This window comes from Tupaia chinensis, unplaced genomic scaffold (assembly GCF_000334495.1).
Source record: "Tupaia chinensis unplaced genomic scaffold, TupChi_1.0 Scaffold000360_1, whole genome shotgun sequence".
NCBI classification, from domain to species: domain Eukaryota; kingdom Metazoa; phylum Chordata; class Mammalia; order Scandentia; family Tupaiidae; genus Tupaia; species Tupaia belangeri.
In genome coordinates this window covers 2,302,327-2,316,023 of record NW_006159856.1, presented here as the reverse complement: position 1 = coordinate 2,316,023, position 13,697 = coordinate 2,302,327, and the positions used below count along the sequence as shown (strand labels likewise).

General features: G+C 53.7%; 1 protein-coding gene and 1 pseudogene across 4 annotated transcripts in view; one reads left to right on the top strand and one right to left on the bottom strand.

Moving 5' to 3' along the window:
• LOC102495725 (cellular nucleic acid-binding protein-like) overlaps positions 1-489 on the top strand; it is a 6,401-nt pseudogene extending 5,912 nt beyond the window's left edge.
• Positions 1-13,697, bottom strand: part of SH3BP2 (SH3 domain binding protein 2) — a 44,172-nt gene that overhangs the window by 18,431 nt on the left and 12,044 nt on the right. Inside the window, exon 1 of one of the 4 annotated variants that reach the window (XM_014589506.1) lies at positions 4,265-4,344. The exons of the other annotated variants lie outside the window; for them this stretch is intronic. Coding sequence (XP_014444992.1) covers positions 4,265-4,344 — 80 coding nt within the window. Of the gene's footprint in view, positions 1-4,264; positions 4,345-13,697 lie in introns of those variants that run through there. 4 annotated transcript variants of the gene reach the window in all.

Here is a 13,697-nt window from a genome sequence, read left to right as displayed (position 1 = left end):
AAGGTTGGCCGCCCAGGCCACGGGGCCCAGGAGTACCTTACAGGTGGAGGGCTGGCCGTGGGATGAGGAGCCATGGCAGACGCCTCCAGTTTGTTTCCTCATCTCTCCCAGACATCTGTCACCACAGTGGTGAGTCTGGTTATCTTACCAAGGACTGTGACATTCAGGAGAATGCCTGCTGTCACGCGGGAGAGGTGCCACGTTGCCAAGGACTGCAAGGAGCCCAGGAGAGACCAAGAGCAGTGCCGCTGCAACCACGGCAAACCAGGCCTCCTGGCTCGCGGCTGCGACCTCGCGGATGAGCAGAAGTGCTACTCTTGTGGAGAATTTGGACATATTAAAAAAGACCGCACCAAAGCGAAGTGCTACAGGTGCGGCGAGACTGGTCACGTAGCCAGCCACTCCAGCAAAACAAGGGAAGTCAACTGTCACCGCTGGGGCGAGTCAGGGCACCTGGCGCGGGAATGCACGACCCAGGCGACAGCCTAATTCTTTTCCTTTGTCACCCTCCTTTTTCTGGCTGATGATGGTATTATTTTCTCTGAATCCTCTTCACTGGCCAAAGGTTGGCAGATAGAGGCTACTCCCGGGCCAGTGAGCTTTACTTGCTGTGTAAAAGGAGGAAAGGGGTAGGAAAAAAAATGATTTTCTGCATTTAACTACAAAAAAAGTTTATGTTTAGTTTGGTAGAAGTGTTATGTATAATGCCTTGTTAGAGAACCGCCTTTCCACGCCACTGGTGAATAGGGATTGATGAATGGGAAGAGTTGAGTCAGACCAGTAAACCCATTATGGAGTTCTTGAATACGTTCCCATGTGGGAGGTAAAGCCAATTCTGGAAATGTCTATGAACTTCCATAAATAACTTTAATTTTAGCATAGTGATGGCCTTGGATTGTCTGACCTCAGTAGCTATTAAATAACATCAAGTAACACCTGTATCAGGCCCTACGTAGAACATACAGTTGAGTGGGAGTAAATAAAATAAAAAGACTAACATGTGTGTTCATGGCTATGAGAGAGAAATCAGGATAAAAGCTTAAGCAGAGGGACCAGCAGTTGGCGTAATGGCTATGTCGCTGGACTCCCATGTAGTCGACTGCAGTTCAAGTCCCGGACTCAGTGGCTTAAACTCACGCCGGGCATGTGTGTGTGCATGCCCAAGATCCCAAGAGGAGAATGGAGGAGAAGGGATTGCGGCGTGGCCATCCCCCCCGGGGGGTGATTTCTCACTTTCTGTTTCTCTGTCTCTCTCTGTCTTTCTGGCGAACGCACACATACTATAGCAAAAACCTCTCCAAAAAAAAAAGACTAAGCAGAAACAAACACATTTTTTCAAAGACGAAATCTAAAATACAGAGTAACATCGATGCTCAGAGGTAGCAAAATTTGGAGCTATTCAGGAACTAAGGGCATTTTCACAGAAATCAAGATGTTATTTTTGTATATTATATCACTTAGACAACTGCGTTTCATTTGCTGTAATCAGTTTTTTAAAAGTCAGATGGAAAAAGCAACTGAAGTCCTAGAAAATAGAAATGTAATTTTAAACTATTCCAGTAACGCTGGAGGAGGAAGGGGGAAGAAAAGATCCTGATGGGAGCAATGTTTCTTTCTCTCTTGCTCTCTCTCTCATTTGTCTCACTCAGAAAATAATAAACTAATTAAAAAGAAAAAAGTTGACGCCAAGGCCTGAGGTTGCTGGGGTGGGAGGCAGAGGAGGGCAGGTGAAAACCACCCTGTCCCACAGAGATAGCACCATCGAGTTCCCCTAAATGTAGACGCTGTGGTTCCCACCTGCCATGGGACCTGTGAGCCCTGAGGGCTGTGTGGTCATCACCTACCCAGGCCTCTATGTGAGCTGAGGCTCTGCAGAGCTGATTAATGTCACAGGTGGTACACTTGCCCAGGACACACGTGAGTTGCATGGTTTGCATGTGGGAGGTTATGTGTGCACATACTGATATTGTACACACGTGCATGCATGTGTACAGGTGTGAGTCTGTGCATGAGAATAGGTAGGGACCCTGGAGGTCTGGGCTCTCACAGGCTCTCCCTCTGATACTTGCAGACGTGGTCCTGACTGTGGCGAGGGAGCTGTCGCCCCGTGTGACCACAGCATCAGAGACTTATTGTCAGTGGTGACCAGGTCGCCTCATTTATGGGAACTGTAGCACAAGGTAGGGTTGAGGGTCCCGAACCAAAGGAAGAAGTGACCACACCTCACTTATGCATGCACACTGAACACTCACACATATACTTATTCTCTTACACACGTATACTCACACACATATACACATGCACTTGTTCCTATACTCACATATGGCCTCATATACACATTCATGCACACTCACACTCATGTGTACACACACCATTCTCACACACACATACTCCCACGTGTACATTCACACACACATTGTCATTCATGCACTAACACTCATATGTACATTTGGGCCCAACTACATGTACACACTCACATGTGTACTCATACAGGTATGCAAGCACTTATGCACACACACACCCGTGCTAACAAGTGATCTCAAGGGATCTCCAGTGCTCTGGGCAGGCAATGTGTGCACAGGTTGGAATCACAGTCACCACCACCCAGTCCTGCATGGACCCAATGCCAAGTTCCACCTGCCAGCTCATGGGCTCTCACAGGGCTCACGTGCGTTAGAAGCCTTATTCCCATCATGCAGATGAGGACACTGAGGCCCAGAAGAGGCTCAGGACTTGCATCAAGTTCACAGGCCAGGCTCTGTGTGTCTCAGAACTCACCCATGGACATCACCCCAACACAAGGTTTGAACCAGAGTCATTCCCATGTCACTAATGAAGAAACCAAGAGCCGCCTTTTGGCCAGAACCACCATCTTCCAGTAATTCACCAAAATAACGAACACAAAGGGACGATAGATGATCTCTAGGCCTTTTAGAAAACATGGAGTTGTTCCTTTGGCGACATATATGCGAATCTACAAGAAAGGTGATATTGTAGACATTAAGGGAATGGGTACTGTTCAAAAAGGAATGCCCCACAAATGTTACCATGGCAAAACTGGAAGAGTCTACAATGTTACCCAGCATGCTGTTGGCACTGTTGTGAACAAACAAGTTAAGGGCAAGATTCTTGCCAAGAGAATCAATGTGCATATTGAGCATATTAAACATTCTAAGAGCAGAGATAGCTTCCTAAAACGTGTGAAGGACAATGACCAGAAAAAGAAAGAGGCCCAAGAGAAAGGTACCCGGGTTCAACTGAAGCGCCAGCCTGCTCCACCCAGAGAAGGACATTGTGAGAACCAATGGAAAGGAGCCTGAGCTTCTGAACCTATTCCCTATGAATTCACGGCATGATGGGTGTTAAAAATAAACTAATCTGTGGTCTTTAGGAAAAGAAAAAAGAAACCAAGAGCCAAAGAAGCTGAGTAACTCGCCCCAAATCACACAGCCAGTAAATAATGGGGCACTCCCTCCCACCCCTCCGTGGCACAGCACTTGCCAGCTTGGCACTCAGCGGGTGGGTAACTGGAGACTGTGGCGGGCTGAAGCCCTGGGCTGCCCCGCCTCACAGCTCACTAGTTCTTCCCTTTCTTTCAGTTTCCACTCCCCCCCTTTCTCTTCCCAGAATCGTGCACTATGAGATAATCACAACCAAAACCTCCTATAAAGGCCCAGCGACCAGCCATGCCAGACAACTCACTGCCAGCCAGAGGGAGGGTGACACAACCTGGGTTTCACAACGAGGGTCCCCAGCCAGCAGGTCCCTAAGAACCCTGGGGATACTCAAGGATGGCACCCCCTGGCTGGGCAGAGGGAACCTCACACAGCTCTCCGTCCTCCCAGCACACGTATACTATCTCTCACTCTCCCCCACTCCCCACACACTCACACTCACAATGTGTGTACACGTGAGACCCGAACACCAGGGCCACCCCAGGTGGGGTATATAGTAGGGCTCCCCCAACCCAGCTGGCCCCTGCCTCCCTGCCGGCTGTGGGCTCAGCAGCCTATGAGGGTGGGGCAGAGAATTCCAGCAATAGGTTCCCTTTCTGGAACCCTCTGTGCCGTCAGCTCTGAGGGAATCCAGAGCAGCGGCCATTCCTCAGACCCATTGCTTCTCACAGGCCCAGGGCCAGGTCCCACAGGCACCCACTGCCAGCCTGGTGAGAGCTGTAGCTCCTAGGTGGGGCCCCCAGCAGTTCTACAGCTGCTGAGCCAGCACTGCCTCCCGAACACCCCAACCCCACGGCTTCCCCACTGACCTGATGGCACTGACCCAACACATGGCTCTTCCACCTGGTGACCTGCAGGGGCCAGGTGTCCGGGGGCCGAGGGAGGCCATGCAGCTCAGTGGCCCCAGAGAGGGGCCGCGGCCTGCATCTCCCAGGCCTGTGAGGCCTGATGCCCCGGCTGCCCCGTGCGCTGCCTGGCAACTTGTGCTCACTCTTACTGCATCTGGGGCCTGTGGCCGCCAGGGCTTCCTCCCTGCTGGGGACTTCCTGTTGCCGGGTGCCTGGGCAGTCCCAGATAGCCAGCACTTCCTGTCTTCCACCCTGCGGAGTCTTGAAAGCCACCTGGGGCCCAGGGCTGCTCCCCGTCAGCACTATTCAGCCTGCTGAGTTTTAGTGCCCCCTCACCACCGCCACTGCTCCCACCCCCACTTGTGGGCTCTAAGGCAGGGCCAGCTGTGTCCCCTGGGAGGGAGCACCCCACTGGTCCCCCACAGCTGCCTTTGTATACGTGGCTTCTCTCAGCAAACCATGAAGACCCTCCCAGCCTAGGCGTCAGACCCGGCACAGAGCCAGTGCTGACGGCCGCTCAGGGTGCTCACTACCTCACCAGCACACTCCTTCCACCAAGGAGCCCTCCGAGGACATTCTGAGGGCTGTGCCTCTTACACCAGGGACCTGTGGGCTTTGGAGAAGCCACCTCTGTGCCCTTCAACACCAAGGTCTGAGCCTGGTCTCAGGCATTTCTCAGGAACACCCCCCCGCACCCCCTGCCCCACTCCTGCAAGGCTTTTCCGGTCTCAGGCATTTCTCAACAACACCCCCCTGCACCCCCTGCCCCACTCCTGCAAGGCTTTTTCGTGTTCCCTCTCGGGTCAACTCTTGCTTGCTAGAAAACACTTTATGGCTCGAGTGGCAAAGCCTGCTCCTGTCACTCCCCACCCTGGGTCTGTCACTCTCCTTCCTGGGCCTGCTCTGCCCCTACCAAACTTCATTTGCTAACCTGCCCAGGACTATAGCCAGGAAGTAGGGAATAGGACTCCAACCAGGAGATTGGGCACAGCGTCCCCTGCCTCTCCTCCCTGAGCTCAAGTCTATGTCAAAACTTTCCAAAGGAGGATAGGACCCCTGGGAGGAAGCCATTGAAGAAAGGAACCCTCTGGGGCCTGGGGCTAACCCCATGGTAGGATTTGAGGGTGACAGAGGCCGCAGACCACAGGGCCCCTGGGAGTAGCAGGGACCACACCAAGTCTCTAAGGCAGGGCCCCCTGACTCCTCACTCCTACCTCTACCTGGGCCTCTGGCTCCAACCGCTCTGGACCGACACTCCCCATAAATGGCTGCGCGAGTGCATAGCCGTCCTGCAGGCCCGGGTGCCAAAGCATCTGAAGAGGGCAGGTTGCAGCCTGAGGGAATCTCAGTCTCCCCAGTTGTGTCTGCAGCTCCAGATCTGCTGCTAAATCCCCTGCCTCACCTAGGGGCCTGTTTCCACTGCAGGTCACCCGCTATCTCCTAGAGGGTGGGGAGCTTGAACTTTTGTGTCGGGAGCCTCCTTAGGGTAGACCCAGTCACTGTGACCTTCCCCACCCTAAGCCGGCCTCGGTGCCCTCAGGTGGCAAGGACAGACCATGCCTTCAGCAGAAAGCTGGCCACAATGAGTAGTCAGACAGATGGAAAGATGGCAGGCGTTGGGGGAGGTGGGCTAGAGCAGGGTCTCTTCCCATTTTCCTTCCCCTTTGTAGCAGAGTTGAGATAAAACAAGTGAGGAACCCCTGCCAAGAACCAGCCAGGACAAGCCAGTGGGTGGTTCTCGGTTGGAGTGGGAGCATCGAGAGGGTGTCAAGCCCAGAGGTGCTGGATAATGGGAGGCCTCCCAGAGAAGGAGTCCAGGCTTGATGGGGGCAGGGAGGGAGGGAGTTCGCTGGAATTGGGGTGAGGTGAGCAAGTCACAGGCAGGAGAGGGGGTCCTGAGGGTGGGAGGAATCGATAGGCAATGAGGTGGCCAAGGGGGGCTGGAGATACAGATTTGGGGTAAGAACCCACCAGGATAAGAACCAGCAGCTGGGCTGGCCCTGGGGCTCAGTGGTCAAGTGCTATGCAGGAAGCTCAATCCCATATGGCTGACCAGGATTTGAGTCCCTGGCTTGCACGTGAGGCATGCACATATGTGCCCAAAAACATGATGGCGTGGAGAATTATAGGAAAAAGGATCGTAGCATAACCAGGCCCTGTTGGGAAGTGCTTTCTGTCTCGTTTCTCCCTCTTCTTCTCTTTCTCTCTCTCTCTCTGTCTCTCACCCTCTGGCACAACAGAAGAAGAAAAGAAGAACCAGCTCTCTCCAAGACATGTCACCTGTTACTGGACAGACAAATGAAGGATGGAGGGGCCAGAGGTGGAGGCAGGAGCAAGATACCTCCTGCCCTTGCCCCACACTTGTAAAAGCAGCAGAGGTGCAGAGCTGGGAGTGAGCAGAGGGCTATGCTCACCCTGACCCCTGCCCAGGCCCCCCAGGCCCGTGCCCAGTGCTATGATGCTACAGAGAGATCACAACCCCGAGAACGAGGGCAGACCCATGTTGGCCCTCTCCTCACTCCATCTTCCTGGAGGGAGGCTGGGGTCAGGAGTGCTCTGCTGTATGTCACCTCCACAGTCCCCTACTCTTTGAGCCTCAGTTTCTCCAAGTGCACTTTCCACCTCCCAAGGCAGCACTTCATCCCCATGGCACATAACACTGCCATTCACATCCTGAAAGCAGGACATTTAGGCTGCCTCCTACGATAACTGTGATGCCATGACATTTACCCCATGCTGGTCACCATGGAGATGACCCTACACCAAACAGAGGGATACGGGCAGCTGGGAGTCACCACATTGGGCAGTCCTAGTCTCCCACTCCATCCTCTTCAAGTTGCAGTTATACCCCAACTTGGGGCTGGCACCTCAGAATGTCAGGTTTGGAGACCTCCCACCAAGCCCAGTCACAAGGCACTTACCAGGGTTTGTGGGAGTCACCAGTGGGGCCGGGCAAGGGGCCAAGTGCCAGTCTGAAGAAGATAAGGGAGGGCAAGCTTTTTCTTTTTTAAATTTTTAAATAATGACTTTATTTCACTTTATTTATTTATTTTAATTTTATCAGAGAGGGATAGAGCAAGAGAGCGAGAGAGAGATAGAGAGAAAGATGGAAAGTGAGAAAGCAAGCCACCAGGTCCAGGACTCGAACCACAGTCTGCTATGTGGGAGTCCAGCACCCTTTACCACCACGCCACCTGCCAGCCCCGAGGGCAAGCTTTTGATCCAGGTTCTTGGGGTCAAAGTGAGGGACTCAGCCTGCTTAGGGCGAGGCAAACACCCAGCAGTGGTGGTGGATGCACCCGGCCACAAACCTGGCCCTGCCTTGACACCTCATGCTTCACGGCACCTGCCTCACATCAGTGCTCACAGCCCCCAGTAAGCTAGTCCATTGTCATCTGCACTCAACCGATAAGGAAACCGAGGCTCAGGGAGGAGGGTGCTGGCCAGGGATCAGTAGCCTGGGGGCTGGAAGCACTTCCCGGATACCCAGGGCCCCTTGTCCAGCCTAGTGCCTGCTTGCCCCCTTCAAAAGCAACTCAGGTGCTGAGCATGCCAAGCAGGGTGCTGAGCCCAGGAAAGGGTGGGGAACAGCCCCCCATGGGAGAATCTCAAGTTGTCAAAATCAGGTATTTTGCATCAGCCCCTTCAGCAAGGCCTGGGTTCTTCCTGAAATCAGCTCCAGGACCCACCTATCAGAAACCAGCAGGAGCCTTCTACCTTCTCTGAGCCTCACAAGGAGGCAGGGCTCTGAGGATTCCTGGGAACTCAGGGATGGGTTCTATCAGGTTAGGACAGAGTGCCCTGCCCCTGATCACAGGGTCCAGTGGGCTGGGTGGTGGCCCCTGAACCTGTGACTGTGACCTTATTGGGGAAAAGAGCCTTAGTAGATGTAGTTAACTGGAGGATCTCGTCCTGGATTAGGTGGGTAACCCCAACATCCAATAACCAATGTCCTTATAAGAGAGAAGGAAAGTTACATGTTGGAAAAGGCCTGCACAGACAGAAGAGATTGGCACGATGCGGCCACGCCAGGGGATCCGGTGTTTGCTGGTCACTGCCAGAAACCAGAAGAGGCAAGGAAGGAAAGAGAACTGCCTCTAAACGGGCACCTTGCCTTTGAACTTCTGGCCTCCAGAACTATGAGAGTACATTTCTGTTGTTTCCAACCTCCTGGTGTGTGGGACTTCACGGGGGCAGTCCCACACGGACACTCGCCCCAGCCCTCTCCCAGCATGAACCACAGGCTTCCACGGAGTCTGAGCCCACGTCCTGGCCATGCTGGTCAGGGCCAGGCTGCTCCATGAGGCTGCATCTGGCTGGGTGGTATCCCCGGGCTTGCCTCTCCGGATGACCACAGCCTGCCTGGCTCACCACTTCTCACCCCTGTGTGCACACTCCACCAGCCCAGCATGCCGCCCTGGCTCACACCCACTGCCATTGCTGGTCCTATCTCCTGGCTTTTGATCTACCCTCTGGCCTGACCTTTCGTGGTGCAACCAGGCCATTTCCACCACTGAGCAGAGCGAGGCTATTTCACTGCTGAACAGATGGGGTGATCCCTGCTTTCTGACCTAGGCCTCAACTCTGAGCCTGTTCTGCAGAAGCACCTCGCCCCATACCCGGTACCTGCAATCTCCTCCACTGGGAATGAATGTACCCACATCCTTTGAGGACAGAACTGTCTAGAACCTTGCCTCTTCTCTGAAATCCCCAAGTCAATGGCACAACCCTGCTCACTAGTATCACACATGTTCTAGCCCTCTCCATGGGTTCCTTGAATCCCCAGGACCCACGTGCGTACCCAAGAGGGGGAGAGATGAACAGACAGATGGATTGCCATGTCCACATCCCCAACATGGCTGTAACCAGCACATCCCTCAGAGCGAATAATTTGTGATTGAGAACTAATCTGAACTTCAACAAGAGAGTTTTGAAGAACTGGTGTCCAACATGGCTGCAGCCAAGGCCCGTCATGCCCCAGGACCTCTGTGTAGTGAGATAAGCTCAGGTTGGCACTGGACAAGCCGTGTGAGGCTGCTCACTGCAAGACCAAGACCGGCATGTCGAAGTCAGCTGGTGTTCCCAGAAGACATGGTCTGCTACGGGCTTTGCAGGACCACCCAGGGTGGGGATGGAGGCAGTCCACTCCTGTGTCCAAGGGGAAAAAAGAATTAAGGGACACACAGGAGGTGGCCCCACTGCAAAACTGCCCTAGAGGCCTGGGTTTCTGAGGGCAAAGATCAAGCAGGGGCGCAGGTTCTGCTCGGACACGCTCTGCCTCATGCCGTCCACAGGAGGGACTCACAATGCTCACACAGCCAGGTCTGGGTCTCTGTCCCCATCAGGTATCCAAGCTGGGCTGCGGCATCTCTCCAGGGCTGAGAGCTAGCTGGATCTGAGGGCCAGGGTAGAGCAGGCCTGGCTAAGAAGAGCAGCACACTGGCTAGAGAGAAGATGCTGGGGCAGGGATTCCAGGCCACAGGTGACAAGGCCAGCCGTGGTGAGGGTGGAGCTGGGAGCAGGGCTCAGGCTGAGTCTGGGGACATGCAGGTTGGTGCCATCACTGGCCTGGAGCCATTCTCCTGCTTCAAACCACAGCCCACAGAGGCAGTCCAGGGTTCACACTTCAGTACATCATAAACACTGTCAAGGTTCCACTTTAATTGCTTGAGAAGAAAATTCTCCAAAGTGCTGATGTGTGGCCCCAGCCCACCCCCGAGTTCCTGGCTCCTCACCACAGCAGCAGCCTGCCCGCTCTTACCACCCCGCCCAGCCTGGTGTGAAGGGATTCTCTGCCCCCCACCAGAGCCAGCCTGGGCACCCTGTGCCACCAGGCCTTGCACCAAGTACCCTGGGTTGCTCCCTGAGAGAGGTGTTCAGTCCTGCCTGACCTGGTGGCTCCCACGCCAGGGGTTGCTGGGCAGGATGGTGTAGTGGTTAGCGTACTGACTTTGGCAGGGGCAGACCTGGCTCAGTCCCCTCTCCCTAGCCTGTGGCCCATTCTGACCCTCAATTTCCTCACCTGAGAAGTGGAGCTGACAGCACCCGTGCAGACCACCTGGAGTGGTGGCTATGCAGGCTTACTCCAGAGGCGCCTGTCATTGAGGTTGCACTGGCAACCCCGTTAGCACAGTTGTGTTGGGAAGAGGAAAATACCAAGAGTGTACTCGAAATGGCCCCACTTGGACCAGCAGGGGGCGCTGGATCCTACATGGTCAACTCCACAGTTCGAGTCCTGGATCGAGTGACCTGAGGAACACGTGCCGAGGGTGTGCATGCATGCATGCGTGCGTGTGTGTGTGTGCGTGTGTGTCCAAAATCCTGAGAGGAGAATGGAGTAGAAGGAATTGTGGTGTGGACATTCCCTTGGGGAGGGAGGGTAGGGAATATGATTTCTCATTTTCTCTCTCTCTGTCTCTCTCTCTAGTGAGTACACTTGCCCTATGGCAAAAATAAAAAAAAAAATAAAAAAAAAAAAAAAACCAGCCGCGCTCAAAATCCAACGGTAATTGCCCTTCACGGCCCTGTGGGCCTGGCCCCTAACACGTTCCAGTCTGACATTTGCTGTCGAGGCCATTCTGAGCTGCATTCTCTGTGTTGGATTGTACCCAAATGTGCCGGCCTCCTTCTAGCTCTCTGCTTTAGCCCAGCAGTGCCTCAACCTGGACCAACACTCTCTTTGCTTCCCTCCGCCCCACTCTTGCCTCCTAGAACCCTCATCTGAGCCAGGCCCTCTCAGGGCTGGAGCCCACTGTTGGCATGCACAGCCCTTGCCCTTCTCCACACAGGCCTTGGCCCACCCGCGGGACCCCTCCCCAGCTCCTCAGAGAGGCCAGCCCTCATCCTGCACACTCCCAACATCAGTTCTGGGGGGCAGAGATCTCTTCTGTCCCCGCCCTCTGTGTTCCCAGTGCCCAAGCAGTGTCCAGAGTGGCACAGGCACCGGGTACCGCCTACAGCATGAACAGATCTCGGCCATGCCCCAAACTGCTGAATACTCCTACTCTCCACAGGGCCCAGTTCACGGGGCCCATTTACTATTCATCCAGAGCGCTACCAACAACTATTTCTTCTGGAACACCGGCATCACACACACACCCTGGTGGCACACCCCACGCTTGGCTGAGACCATGGCAGGAGTTCCTGAAGGCCGGGGGTGCTTTCCTGCCTACAATCACTTCCTGTAACATGAGGCCCAGATTGCTGGGAGCGGAAGAGAGCCCCTCCAGGAAATGCCCATGCTGTGCCAAGATCTTCTTCTTCTTCTTCTTTTTTTTTTTTCAATTTGCTATAGGGAGGGTGTGTGCACTCGCCAGAGAAAGAGAAAGTGAAAAAGCACCCCCCAACGGGAATAAACACACTATAATCCTTTCTCCTCCATTCTCCTCTTGGGATTTGGGGCACACATACACAAAAGCTCAGTGTGTTTTTCTTTTCTCTTTCTTTCTTTCTTTCTTTCTTTCTTTTTTAATAGATTTTTGCTATAGGGTGCATTCGCTTGCTGAAGAGACAGAGACAGAAAGCAAGAAGTCACCCCCTCTCCCCCCGGGGGAATGAATATGCTGCAATCCTTCTCCTCCACTCCACTCTTGGGATTTCAGGCACACACATCCACCATGAATTTCAACCTGCTGGATCCGGGACTTGAACCACAGTCAACCACATGGGAGTCCAGCACCTTAACCACTACACCACCTGCTGGCCCCAGGGTCCAGTGTTTTTAGTTTTTAAATTTTAAAAAATAATTATTTCCGTTATTTTATTTATTATTATTGTTATTTTTAATTTGACCAGAACAAGACACAGAGAGAGAGAGAGAAAGAGAGGAAGCAAACTACCAGGTTCAGGGCTTGAACCACAGTCAGCCACGCAGGAGTCCAGCACTCCTAACCACCATGTCACCAGCTGGCCCCTCCAGTGTTTTTCAAGCCACTACATCTGGACTCAAACCGCACAGTCAGCCATGTGGGATCCAGCCATCTTAACCACCTAGCTGGCCCGCTGTGCCAAATTCTTCAGCTTTGTAACCTACTCAATTGTTAATGACTGGGGGTGAACTTTCTGCTGTCCCAGTGAGGACTCTGAGGCTGACCAGGTTGCAACCCTCCCCCTTACCCACCCACCCAATACAGCCAGCGTCACCTAGAGCTGGGGTCACATGGTCTACATTGCACAGCCCAGAGATTCCCTCAAAGCCTTATGGCCTCAACAGGACCCCTACTAGGCAGTTCCCATCAAGTCTGGTTCTGAGGAAGATAATCAGGAAAAGCCCAGAGTCCCCTCTTTTTTGTCTTCTTTTTTTTTTGGAGAGGATTTTGCTATAGGGTGCGTGCACTTGCCAGAAAGACAGAGAGAGATAGAGATACAGAAAGCAAGAAATCACCCCCTAGGGGGGATGGCCACACTGCAATCCCTTCTCCTCTCAGGATCTTGGGCATGCACACACATGCGCCTGGTGTGAGTTTAAGCCACTAGGTCCGGGACTCAAACTGCAGTCGACTACATGGGAATCCAGCGACATAGCCATCATGCCATCTCTGCTGTTCCCCCAGAACCGCCTCTTAGAAGGATGCTGGCTCCTACCTGGGCAGAAAACCAACCAACCTGAGTACAGTGAAGGAAGGACTCAGCTTCTGTGGAGGAGCAGGCTTTGGGCAGGAGGCCAGGGCACAAAGGGGTGGGATATACCAAAAAGGGGCTCAGGGGGGAGACCATGGCAAGGTCCAGCCTTTCCAGGACAGGGGGGCCTAGCCAGGGTACAGAGAATGAGCGCGCTGGCCCCTTGTCCTTGAGGTTTCAGAATTTCTGTTTTAAACTGATCTCAGCTGAGCCCATGAACAGGCTATCAGAAAACTTTCCCAGACCACAAGCCCCAACTCTGGGTCCCACTCACTGTTGCCAGTTCTCTTGGGAGAAAAGGGCCCTCGTGCTCACCTCCAGAAAAAGCTCTGGCAAAGCAGCAGAACCCCATGCCTAAGAACCCCAACCCATCAGCAACTGAGACAGCTTCAAGAGCTATTGGGCTTGGCTGGGCAGCTGAGAAAACCGGGAGCAGGAGGGATCGGAACTTGAGAGGAGGAACCTTCCCTCCGCTGTGCTGAGTTCGGCTGCAGCCACAGTGGAGGGTGGTCAATAGGATCTCATCTCTCCTGCAGCATTACCTGGACTCCCAGGTTCTCAAGGTATTGGAGGCAGAGAAAAGCAGGCTGCCACCTGCATGCAATACTACGCTCTGCACCCCCAAAACCAAGCTGCCGTTGCCTGCCGTTTGGGGCTCCCCATCTGCTGGGGAGGCAGCCACCTCTGACTCACATCCTTGTGACATCAAATCCACCCAGACATGTTGACACATCAGCCAGCGTCTTGGAAGCAATCTTCCACATGAGTTAGCCAC